The following is a 12,495-nucleotide window of genomic DNA, read 5'->3' on the forward strand; positions in this document are numbered from 1 at the left end:
ATATATATATATATATATATACACCTTGCTACGTGTACTGCGTTAGGCTAACCGAGACTTGTCATTTGCACTTATATATTGTTGCTTTTTTGTTAGTTTTGACTGCTTTTATTGTCCTCATTTGTAAGACGCTAAATGACTAAATATAAATGTAAATATAACTAAATTATATGAAATGATATAAATGATATGTATATGAATTATATAACTAAAATTAAATAACTGTAATTACAGATTTAGGTTAAATAAAGATGTCAGTCTTTATTTTTCTTCTTTTTCTTCTTTTTAGGAAAGTTCAAATGCAAAGTTCAAAGCTCCTACTTTATTTTCACATCCAATTCACATACTTGGCTAATGCTTGCTGTAGCAGTTGCAGCACACTTCAGAACCCTCCACCTCCCCCAGCTCCACCTGTATAGATCTGCTACAGGGTAATTTCATGTATGTTTTATATGGAGTTATTTCATATAAGTTATCCTTTCTGAATGAAAGTATTTATTAAAAAATGCTTATGACTGAACATTTGAATATAGTGTAAGAATTTACAGATAATCTACAGATGCATAATTTGGCCTATTGCAGTGGGTTCCAAATTCCTGAATGACATACTGCATCTGTTGAGATGTATGGACATTTTGCTATGCCATTAGACTATGAACGAGGTGCTGTAGGTACCGGAGTGAACTTCCATGAATTTCTATCACTACTGTTAGCTAGCAAATTGAGCTAGCGTGAATGAACTTAACTAATGTCAATCACTTTGAGAATGGTGTTGCTACACTAATCTGAGTTTGAGTTCTTTGGGTTTTTCATGGTTGTTGTTAGTACATAGATTAAATAACACAATGCCAACATAATGAATGTACTGTTCATAAATTCAGTACATATTGAGATTATATATAATCTGATTATCAATGTTATCCAGCATGATTTGCAAATGTTACAAAGAGCATCTTGTGCTTCGTTTATATTGACCAATGTCAAAAACTGACATTTGACTTAGACACAGAGCAGAATTTAAAATATTATTCATTTTCATTTCATAAATATGTGATGTTTGAATAAATTTGACTTTTTTACTCCTTTATATTTATATCCAGATTTAAATGTTCAATGTGGTCTCAGACTCTTGGATGCAATTAAAAAGGCAATGCCAATGAATGGCATTAAGTGGAGGTTTAATTTGTTTTAGGTTTTATACTAGACTTACGCAACCTTCATACATCTGATTCTGTGCAATTTCATAAATGTTCATTAGCCATTCACATGCACACACACATTCATGTGCACAATTATTTTTTCCTGATCTAGATCGATCAAGTATTCAGCCTTCCAGGCAAAGAAATAATACAAGAAGCTGTAAAACTGAGGCACTAATGGACGTTCATCACATTGGTGTATAAATTACTTCAATAAAAAGAGAACAAGATCCTGTGGTAGGCATGGGAACGGGAACCCTACCAGAAGATATTTTCAACCAGTCATTTGTGCAGCAATCATAGCCTAAGACATTATTTTCCAAATTACCCTTTCTTATGTCTCGTAATATAAAAGTTCTTGATAAAATCAGGATATGAGGACATTGCCCCAGAGGCTGACCCTTTCCAATTAGACAAAGAAGATAAAAAAAGGAAGGATGAGGAACATAAGGAAGGAAGCCATGAAGGGGGAAAAGCATCTTGTCTGATAGTGAATTGTGTTTTATAGAAGAGCATAAAATAAAACCCTTCCACACACAGCAATATTCAGAGGATGTGCAATGAATATGACTGAAAGGCCAAAGTATTTATTGAGTGGTCAGTTATGCTATATAAAAAAAAAAAACATGAAAACACAGTCAGTTACCTTTTTTTCTGAAAGTCTCATGGCTGGTTTGCAATTGAACACAGCGCTGTATGGGGAAACAATAAACAGATCCAACAGAAATAAAAAATAAACAGCAGATACAACAGGAAACAAATACGAGGTCTTGGTAAAAATATATATAAACAGTAATTATGGCCCAAATAGTGCCAACCAAATGTGGGCCAACTTTGGCAAAAATGTGACACAATCGACAAAGGCTAATCAGGGTGTAAACCAAATGTGGTCCACATATATTTCAGCAAATGTGGCCCATGTACATTAAAGCGTATCTGGGCCAGTTTTGGCAAAGATATGGCACAGTGAGCATTGGCTAATGTAGCTGTGAGCCTAAAGTGGCCCGCATATGATGCCACAACTGTAGCCCAGTTATCCTGAAACATATCTGGGCCAGTTTTGGCAAAGATATGGCACAGTGAGCACTGGTTAATGTAGCTGTGAGCCTAAAGTGGCCCACATATGATGCCACAAATGTGGCCCAGTTATTAAAACTGTATCTGGGCCAGTTTTGGGAAAGATATAGCATGGTAAGCACTGTGGCCTGCATATGATGCCACAACTGTTGCCCAGTTATCCTCAAACGTATCTGGGCCAGTTTTGGCAAAGATATGGCACAGTGAGCATTGGCTAATGTAGCTGTGAGCCTAAAGTGGCCCGCATATGATGCCACAACTGTTGCCCAGTTATCCTCAAACGTATCTGGGCCAGTTTTGGCAAAGATATGGCACAGTGAGCATTGGCTAATGTAGCTGTGAGCCTAAAGTGGCCCGCATATGATGCCACAACTGTTGCCCAGTTATCCTCAAACGTATCTGGGCCAGTTTTGGCAAAGATATGGCACAGTGAGCATTGGCTAATGTAGCTGTGAGCCTAAAGTGGCCCGCATATGATGCCACAACTGTTGCCCAGTTATCCTCAAACGTATCTGGGCCAGTTTTGGCAAAGATATGGCACAGTGAGCATTGGCTAATGTAGCTGTGAGCCTAAAGTGGCCCGCATATGATGCCACAACTGTTGCCCAGTTATCCTCAAACGTATCTGGGCCAGTTTTGGCAAAGATATGGCACAGTGAGCACTGGCTAATGTGGCTGTGAGCCTAAAGTGGCCCTTATATGATGCAGCAAATGTGGTCTATAATGGTATAAAATGACAAATATTGCCCAAATAATTAATAACTATTTGGGCCACTTTTATGCAAATATGCGGCACAGTCAGCATTGGCTAATCAGTGTGTAAGCCAACTTGTCCCACATTTGACATGGCAAATATGCCCCATATATTATAAAAAAGATGAGGACCACTTATGGTTGTAACACTTGACAAGTGAGGCCACTTCTTGGATGTCACACTTGTTTGGTCTGAGTACTTAAGTTCCTGTATGTTCAGTTTGAGTTTATCTGGTCTTACGTCTACATGTCTTAAATGTTGCTGTGCTACATTGTGTTTGGATTTACCCTTGTTGGATTAAAGACTTATGATATATGACCTTTCATCTTTGTTGTGCGCTCTTTAACACAGTGTAGCTATGACACTCACAGACTTACTGTGTAGGTAGAGACTGAGTGAGAAGCATTTAAGTTCAAACTTGTGAAGAACAATTTTTAAAGTATTGGAATGTGTCTTTGAATATTTATCTGTGACATTTTAATTGCTGCTTGTGTGAAACTTGGGTCGGGATGATTTTATCAAGTAGGACACGTTTCTGGAACTTATTTGTAAAGATAAATTTAAAAAAGTCCTCCATAAATGTTTAATGTTGAGTATTGTTGATGCATAACTCCCTTAAGGCTTAGTGTGGCCGAGATAATGTATATTTATGGTTTATTTAGTTCATTATTAGCTAAAATGTGGCTGTGTAGTGGCCTGCTTGTGGACCACTGTAACTGCATTATTGAGAGTGTCATATTTAATCTAAATGTGTATGTCAAATGTAAAACAGACTTTAAAATCATTCTGTTTGCTTCATTATTTCGCTCACTCCAGTAAAAGAGTGCTTCATTATCTTCAAACTCATGGTCTAGAGTGTCCGTACGGTGCGCACATATTTACGCCTAGTTTATTTTTTTATAAATCCCGATATGTGTGTGGAAAATTGTGTACGCACATTTCCATGCCCATTTTGTGCGTACTCAACGTTTATACATCAGGCCCCAGGGTTAGAATAAAAATAAACTGTGGCCCACATTAGGGCCAGTTTTGGTTTATTTGGTTGGCTTACATGCAGCAATGCTAAGGCTTACTTGAGGCCCAAATCTGACAAACAGAACTGGATTGCCTAAATGCCATTATTCCACACAGTATGTGGGCTGGAGCAAGGTGTTGGATCTGGGCCGGATCTGGGCCAGCATAAAAATAAATGTGGCCCAGATTTGGGCCAATTCTACTTTATTTTATGTATTTATTGTTATGGATGACATGCGGCCTTCCTATGGCTTGCTTGTGGCCCAAATTTGACAAACAGGAGAGGACCGCCCAAGTGCCATCATTCTTCACAATATGTGGGCCGGAGTAAGGTGTTGGATCTGGGCCAGAATTAAAATCGATGTGGCCCAGATTTGGGCCAGTTCTGCTTTATTTGGTTTATTCATGGCTGACACTGGGCCTTCCTTTGACTTGCTTGTGGCCCAAATCTGGCAAACAGGAGTGGTCCACCCAAATGCCATCATTCTTCACGGTATGTGGGTCGGGGCAAGGCCAAAATTAAAATCAATGTGGCCCAGATTTGGGCCTGTTCTGTTTTATTTGGTTTATTCATGGCTGATATTGGGCCTTCATTTGGCTTGCTTGTGGCCCAAATTTGCAAACAGGAGTGGACCGCCCAAGTGCCATCATTCTTCACAGTATGTGGGCCAAAGCAAGGTGTTGAATTTGGGCCGGATCTGGGCCAGAATTAAAATCAATGTTGCCCAGATTTGGGCCAGTTCTGCTTTATTTAGTTTATTCATGGCTGACATTGGGCCTTCTTTTTACTGCTACAGCAATCACTAGTCAAATATATTTGAATGTTGAGCAGCAAGCTCATTGGCTGACAATACAGGAGAGAACTAATCAACTATGCCATGTGATAATAGGGCCTTTCGCACCGCTTTAGTTCCAGAACTAAATGTACAGTACTAAAGTACTGGGACGATTTTGCGCGAACTATTTCCCAGTACTATTTAAAGGGTTGCATTCGCACCGACAGTGTGTACTAAGAAGTGACGTAAGCCGGTCAACAGCGTCGTCATTTGTGCGTGGCGTTCAACCACATTAACAACAGTAGGATGGAGGACGCTGTGATCGGAGCTGTGTTTTTGTTGTGTCTCGCGGGTTTCACAATAATGGACATGGAAAGTCGACGTATACGTAAAGCGATTGAAAGAACGGAAAGGAGGACTAAGAATCCGCGGTGCGAAAGGCCCTAATGATATAATTATATCAGATTGAGTTAGACCTATCGGACTGCGCCATCTAGAGTTTCATGCCAGAACTTTGTATTTGTAAACCAGGATATTTTAGCAGAGCAGCAGCTTGAAATGGCTCAGAAGTGACTGCTTGTGAACATGTATAGTACATTTCATATGTGTTCCATTGTCTGACAACAAAAACAGAAAAATAGGTAAATGAGAACAGCTTTATTGGGAATATGGTAGTATTAAATACAGTGTGATGAGGTGGGTGGGGTGGGGTGGGGCCGAGAGCCATGGGAGCAGAGCGAGGCCGGTGGAGTAAATGATAATGAGCGACACCTGCAACACACAAAAGCTCTAGAAGGATAAAAGAAGTAGTGATGACAGTGAAGGACGAGTAATAAAGGTTTTGTTAAAAGTCTGCTAGTTCCCGCCTCCTTCTTCCCCAATTTATGAACTGCGTTAAATACAGTATGTGAACACAGAGAGTAGAAGACAAGCAAACAGATGAAAAGAGCTGACAGGAGGCAGAATGCAAATACAACAATGACTCCATAAATATTCAAATTAGCGTATTATGTTGTCTGGTGACATTTTGCGACTTTTGCATTGAAAATAGTTAGAAACACTGCTCCACCCACAACAAACAAAACATCTGCATGCCTTTTAAAGCCTTGTCATTTTAAACTCCAGCTATGCTGGAGTTCTCTTTTGCGTCACCTGTCAAATACAAGCAAGGTTATGTCAAAAGCACACAAAAAACACACAAGTCCAAAAAAATGTAAACAGTTGGGAAAGAAATCGCATCTGTATATTAGATCTGTGAAACATGGTCTTTTGGACGTGGAGACAACACTACTAACACACTTCTAACGCGCCTCGGCCACTTGGGCATGCCTTGGGCAGGAATTATTTAAACTGGTGATATTGTGGCTTGTACATTCCCGGAAGAAAACTTAGGACTGCAATTGAGGCATGTGAGGGAGTTACTTACAGAACTTACTGATATAGTGAATAACTCCCTTCGGAGTGGACTTCAGATCTTTTTCATGCTCAAACAGCAACATTACACACTATATTTTTAAAGGGTTCTGATTATGCTTTTTACACTTTCAATTTCCTTTAATGATTAAAAAAAGTACTTTAAAGAAAATATTTTCGAAAGTGTAGGTGTGTTAAAAAAAGTGTACTTACTTTAAGTATACCTAATTGGTATACCTAAGTATATATATATCACACACACATTCACACTTTCATAATTTGAAATACACTTCAAATGCACATTAAGTACAATTAAGTGCACTTTTTTCACAAGGGTAAAAAAGCCAACACATTTTTTTTTTTATTATTACAGTGTTATCTCACAAGTAGTAGTTACAAGACAGAAACCTTTTGTAATGGCTTCAGGAGTCCATCCTGACTGGAGTGAACTAACTCAGGGAAGCCAGTTTATTTCTGCAGTCGATCTCACCAAGGGATATTGGTTGGTCTCCTCCCCCTACAGCTAAACAAAAGACAATAGAAGCTGTTGGCCTAAATGGGGCCCCCACCACTGTCCAAACAAATCATGGTCATTCAACCGAGACTGCACAGCAACTATGGCTGCTTTCTTTTTTACTGCCAACTTCTCTCAGGTGCACCCAGTCGATAGCATCTCCTATCTTTCTTAAAGTGATGTGCTACACAGAAAGAAAATACAAGTTTGAACTTACAACCAAATTACAGCCTTCAGAGCAAGCTGAAGCAATAATCAAATACACAATACTAGTATCTCTTTAAAACAGCACTGGGACGTTTATTTTAGTAAGTTGCTTCATTTGAACAATTTTTAATCATCTGTTTCCCAAAATGATTTACTGTTCATTTGAATCATTGCTCAGTTGTGTTCCTGTATCCCTGCAATTTTCAGTCACTTTTTCTGAATAGTTTTTTTTTTTTACCTTAATTTTAATGTAACTTTATAGTGCCCACTTTTCATATTATTCATATTAACAAATTACTTATTAATTCATGGTCATTAAATCACACACACACACAGTCATTTCCATTTTTGGTGGGGACATTCCATAGATGTAATATTTTTTATATAACATTACTATGCCCTTACTCTAACCCTACACCTAAACCCATGGGTGTAGAATGCGCGGGGGATGTGTCCCCCCACTTTTAATAACACGTAAATTCATCCCCCGCACTTTTTTGGGCAAGCATGTTCATATAGAGGTATTCAAGGGCCGTTTGAATAAATATCGATTTAAATTCAAAGAGACAGGGGTAGTCTGTGCATGACCTGTTTTATGCGTATCCAGGTGATGTGAACAGCTTCACATCACCCTCATGCAGTTTATGTTTCATTCATACTCGTAGCCGGAGGGTGCTGTTGTGCAGAAAGTCCAAGACGGACTCATAGACAATATGGACAAAAACACGCGATTGCGAAAATATATGGTTTGTGGTATGTGGTAGGCTTTGCATCTGCTCTGTTCAGCGAGCGGCTGAGAGGAGCAGCACTTTAAACCAGATATTATGTTGCTTCTCTAATTTTACATGCAAGTATACCCGAAATTTCAGCACAGCTATTGTATTTATCTTGTATTTGATTTCATCAGACGACTAGGGATGGGCGATACCTCTTATTTTATTTTCGATCCGATACCGATATTTTCAAGCCCAGTATCGTCGATATCGATATCAATATTGAAGCTGACCCCCTCTCCGTCTTGAGTCCAGTAACTCATTCACCTTGTAAGCTGGGGTTCCATCAACATCCAGCGGCGGTGGCGGCTCTCGAGCCTCATTGTCGGGGTCAGCCTCCGGGTGGACCGGTTTGAGGAGTGAAACATGAAAGGATGGAGAGATACGATAGTTAGCAGGAAGCTCTAACTGATATGTGACCTCATTTATTCTTCTTAGAATTTTGAAAGGACCAACATACCTGGGGCTGAGCTTCCTGCTTGGTAGCCGCAATTTGAGGTTCCTCGTAGAAAGCCAGACCCGTTGGCCAGGTTGGTAGGGAGGATGTGGGCGACGTCGTCTGTTGGCCTGGAGTTCCTGTACTCTTACGGCTCTCTGAAGACGTACATATGCGCTGTTCCACACCCTCTCACTACGCCGGAACCAATCGTCCACCGCAGGGACCGATGAGGGTTCGCCAGACCACGGGAACAAAGGGGGTTGATACACTGGACACACTGGAAGGGAATCAAACCAGTGGATGAGTGAGTCAATGAATTTTGTGTGTACTCAGCCCATGGAAGGAACTCAGACCAGCGGTGTTGTTCTCGGCTACAATATGATCGTAGATATCTGCCTATCTCTTGATTTAACCGTTCGACTTGTCCATTTGCCTGAGGGTGGTATCCTGACGTGAGGCTTATGTTGATGTCAAGATGTTTGCAGAATGCTTTCCAAACTTGGGACGTAAACTGGGTTCCTCTATCACTGACGATATCATCTGGTATACCATAAATTCGAAAGACTTGATGAAACAGTGCGTGTGCAGTCTCCATGGCTGTGGGAAGTCCTTTTAGAGGAACCAAACGACAAGATTTGGAGAAACGGTCAATAATAACTAGGACAGCAGTGAAGCTGTTGGACAGAGGCAGGTCTGTGACAAAGTCAATAGATAGATGGGACCAGGGACGTTGTGGGATAGGCAGTGGTTGGAGGAGACCTGAAGGTAACTCCTTGGGGGTCTTTGATTGGGCACAGACTTGACAGGTTTTGACATAAGTAGTGACGTCCTTGGTCATCGAGGGCCACCAGAATGAATTTTGCAGTAAGTGAAGAGTGCGGGATATTCCTGGATGGCCTGAACTGACAGAAGTGTGGACCCATTGCATCACTCTGTGACGTAGATTTTGTGGAACATACTGTTTGTCTGGTGGGCAGTTGACAGGTGCTGGCTCTTGTAGTTGTTCCCTTTGTATTTCCTCCATTATGTCCCAGGTGATAGGAGCGATGACAATAGAAGGTGGGAGTATGCATTCTGGTGTGAGGCTTTCAATGGGGAGATCATACTGCCTGGATAGAGCATCTGCCTTACTATTCTTACTGCCTGGGCGATATGTCACTGTAAACTGGAATCGGGTGAAAAAAAGCGACCAACGAGCCTGCCGTGGATTTAGTCGTTTGGCACTCTTGATGTATTCAAGATTTTTGTGATCAGTTATTACTTGAAATGGATGGATTGCCCCTTCTAACCAGTGTCTCCATTGCTCGATGGCTCTCCCAACATCATGGTTTCTTTCAGTTGCATTTAACTTTCTTGAGAAGAATGCGCATGGATACAGTTTACCAGGTTGGCCATGACGTTGGGAGAGCACAGCTCCGATTCTGCAGTTCGAAGCGTCTACCTCCACCACAAATGGAAGATTGGGGTAAGGATGTTTCAGGATGGGGGCTGTTGTAAACCTTTCCTTCAATGTACCGAATGCCTGGCTGGCTTCCTCAGCCCACTTCAACTTTGAAGGCTTTCCGTTCAGGAGGGAAGTCAGAGGGGAAGCAATCATACTGTAATTTCTGATGAAGCGTCTATAGAAGTTGGCAAACCCCAGGAACCTTTGAAGCTCTTTTATGGTGGATGGTTGTGGCCATTCTGTGACTGCTTTGACCTTAGATTCATCCATTCTTACTCCTTGGTGACTGATATGGTAACCCAGGAATGACGTTTGTCTGACATGGAACTCACATTTTTCTGCCTTGATATACAATTGGTTTGCTAGTAGACGAAAGAGGACGGTCTTGACATGGTTGATATGTTCATCTTCAGACTTTGAGTAAATCAAGATGTGATCAATGTAGGCTATTACGTACTGGTTCAGAAGGTCCCGGAAAATCTTGTTAATGAACGACTGGAAAATGGCTGGAGCATTGGCAAGCCCATACGGCATAACCTGATATTCATAGTGCCCCCTAGTGGTGAGGAAGGCAGTTTTCCATTCATCGCCCTCTTTAATTCTGATCAGGTTATATACACTCCGTAGGTCAAATTTGGTGTAAATGGTAGCCTCACGGAGCTGTTCTAGTGCTGAAGGAACCAGTGGAAGGGGGTAGCAGAATTTCCCGGTAACATTGTTAAGTCCTCTATAATCAATACAAGGCCTTAATTCTCCATCTTTCTTTTCAACAAAGAAAAAACCTGCTGCAGCTGGAGACGTGGAGGGTTGGATGAATCCTGAGCTAAGGGCCTCTTCAATATATTCTTCCATGACTTGGGTTTCTTTTCTGGACAGATGGTAGATCTTACCTTTTGGGGGCATTGCATTGGGAAGTAGATCGATGGCACAGTCCCAAGGACGATGGAGGGGTAATTGTGTGGCCTTGGTTTTACTAAAGACTTCTGCCAGATCGTCATAACAATTGGGAATGTTGACTGTCTTGCTAACTTCTGGGCTTTCTATGCTAGTTTCTATCCACGGTTGGGGAACTTGGGAAAAACAATGATTCTCACAGAAAGTGGACCACTTGGTCAACTCACCCTGATGCCAGGAAATGAAGGGGTCATGGAAATCCGAGGATCACTTCATGTTTAGGGGAGTCAATGACATACAGTGAGATTAATTATTGATTAAATAAACCAACTTGGAGTGTTAATGGCTTGGTCTGATGAAATATGCCCTCTCCAATTGAGGTATCGTTGACAGCTTTGATCTTGATGGGGGGATTGCATGGTTGGGTAGGAATGTTATATTTTTTGATGAGATCTTTGTTAATGAGGTTCAAAGCTGCTTCAGAATCGATCATCACTGTTAATGAAATAGAAATATCTTCAGTCTTTAGCTTAATAGGGATCTTGAAGGACTTGTTAGTTGGAAGTAAAAAGTGTTCAATATTTACCCGAGAGGTTGTTTGGGCCTTGTGTGGGTACCCTTGACTGCGATGGCCTGCTTCACCGCAGTAAAAACATAGTCAGAGTTGACGTCGTCTCATTCTTTCCTCCTCAGATAATCTGGAGAGACCTAGTTGCATCGGTTCATCATTTGGTTTGGTGGTTGATGTTGTCATAGGTTGATTGATGGTTGGCGGAACTTGTTGAAATCCTCTTGTATTTCTTCGTCTCAGGGCTTGTCTCATCAGATTGTCAATTTTTATGGTGAGAGTAACAAAGTCAGAAAACGATACATTCTCCCCTTTACAAGCCAGCTCTGCCTGCAGATCAGTGTTGAGGCTCTGTTGGAACACGGCTTTCAGTGAAACATCATTCCATCCGCTCTGAGCAGCGAGCGTTCTAAATAAGATGGCATATTCAGCAGCTGTACGGTTACCTTGTGACATATGTAAAATCTGCGTTGATATATCCTTGCCCCCAGCAGGATATTCAAACACTTCTCGCAGTTGTTGGATGAAATAATCAAAAGATCTTCTAAAACGCACATCCGTTTCCCAAACTGCCGCAGCCCAGTCGATCGCCTTGCCAGATAATAACGTCATCATGAAAGCGCATTTCTTTTCATCTGACTGAAACTTGTCTTCCTGGTTATCAAAGTAAATCTTGACTTGACGAACAAAGCCTCTACATTGCTCCGCAGATCCATCAAATTTATCAGGTAATGCAAAGCTTACCGTCTTCGGCGTGGTCGATGGAAGAGACTGGATGTAGTGAGTCAGGTGCTCATTGACAGACTGGAGTTTAGCCAGTTGATCCTGGTATCCCTTTAATACCTCACTTTGATAGGCGAAGGCTGCTTGCAAGTTCCGCTGGATTCGAAGTATTCTGTAACAGTGAGGCTGAGGCGGCGTTAGAATCCATTTGCAGAAGTTTATTAAGTTTATTAATAGGCAGAGAGTCAGTACCGTAACAGCAGTCCAATCTTTCAACATACACAAGGGAGATCCAAAAGGCAGAGACGAGTAAGCAGGCAAAAGGTCCAAACACAATCATCAGTCCAAATCAGGCTATCAATCCAAAGGGGTAAAACAGTAACCGTAGAGCAGATAATCAGGCAGAATCATACACAGAATAGGCAGGCAGAAAACAATGGAAACGCTTGGTAAGGCAGGTAAACTGGCAATACTTCGCAATGAGCAAACACACAGTTCCTTGCTAAATACTGATCAAACAGGAAATGAATGCAGAAGCAGAGGGAGCGGTACACAGTCAGTACTCAGGCGAGGGCTCCCTCTGCTGGTGTGGCGTTACAGCAGCCTTGATAAGCAGAAGACATTTCTTTCAAAAACATTAAAAATCATATTGACCCCAAACCTTTGAACGGGTGTGTGTGTGTGTGTGTGTGTATATATA

General features: G+C 41.2%; 1 protein-coding gene across 1 annotated transcript in view; it reads right to left on the reverse strand.

The window, feature by feature from the left end:
• Positions 1-7,943: 7,943 nt before the first annotated feature.
• The window catches only part of LOC107710542 (uncharacterized), a 41,027-nt gene continuing 36,475 nt past the window's right edge, over positions 7,944-12,495 (reverse strand). The window contains exons 4-5 of the mRNA XM_016515325.1: positions 9,550-10,680; positions 7,944-8,443 (exon numbers count right to left, since the gene is read on the reverse strand). Coding sequence (XP_016370811.1) covers positions 7,944-8,443; positions 9,550-10,680 — 1,631 coding nt within the window. The remainder of the gene's footprint in view (positions 8,444-9,549; positions 10,681-12,495) is intronic.

Source organism: Sinocyclocheilus rhinocerous, unplaced genomic scaffold (genome assembly GCF_001515625.1).
Source record: "Sinocyclocheilus rhinocerous isolate Xijiao unplaced genomic scaffold, SAMN03320098_v1.1 scaffold957, whole genome shotgun sequence".
NCBI lineage: Eukaryota > Metazoa > Chordata > Actinopteri > Cypriniformes > Cyprinidae > Sinocyclocheilus > Sinocyclocheilus rhinocerous.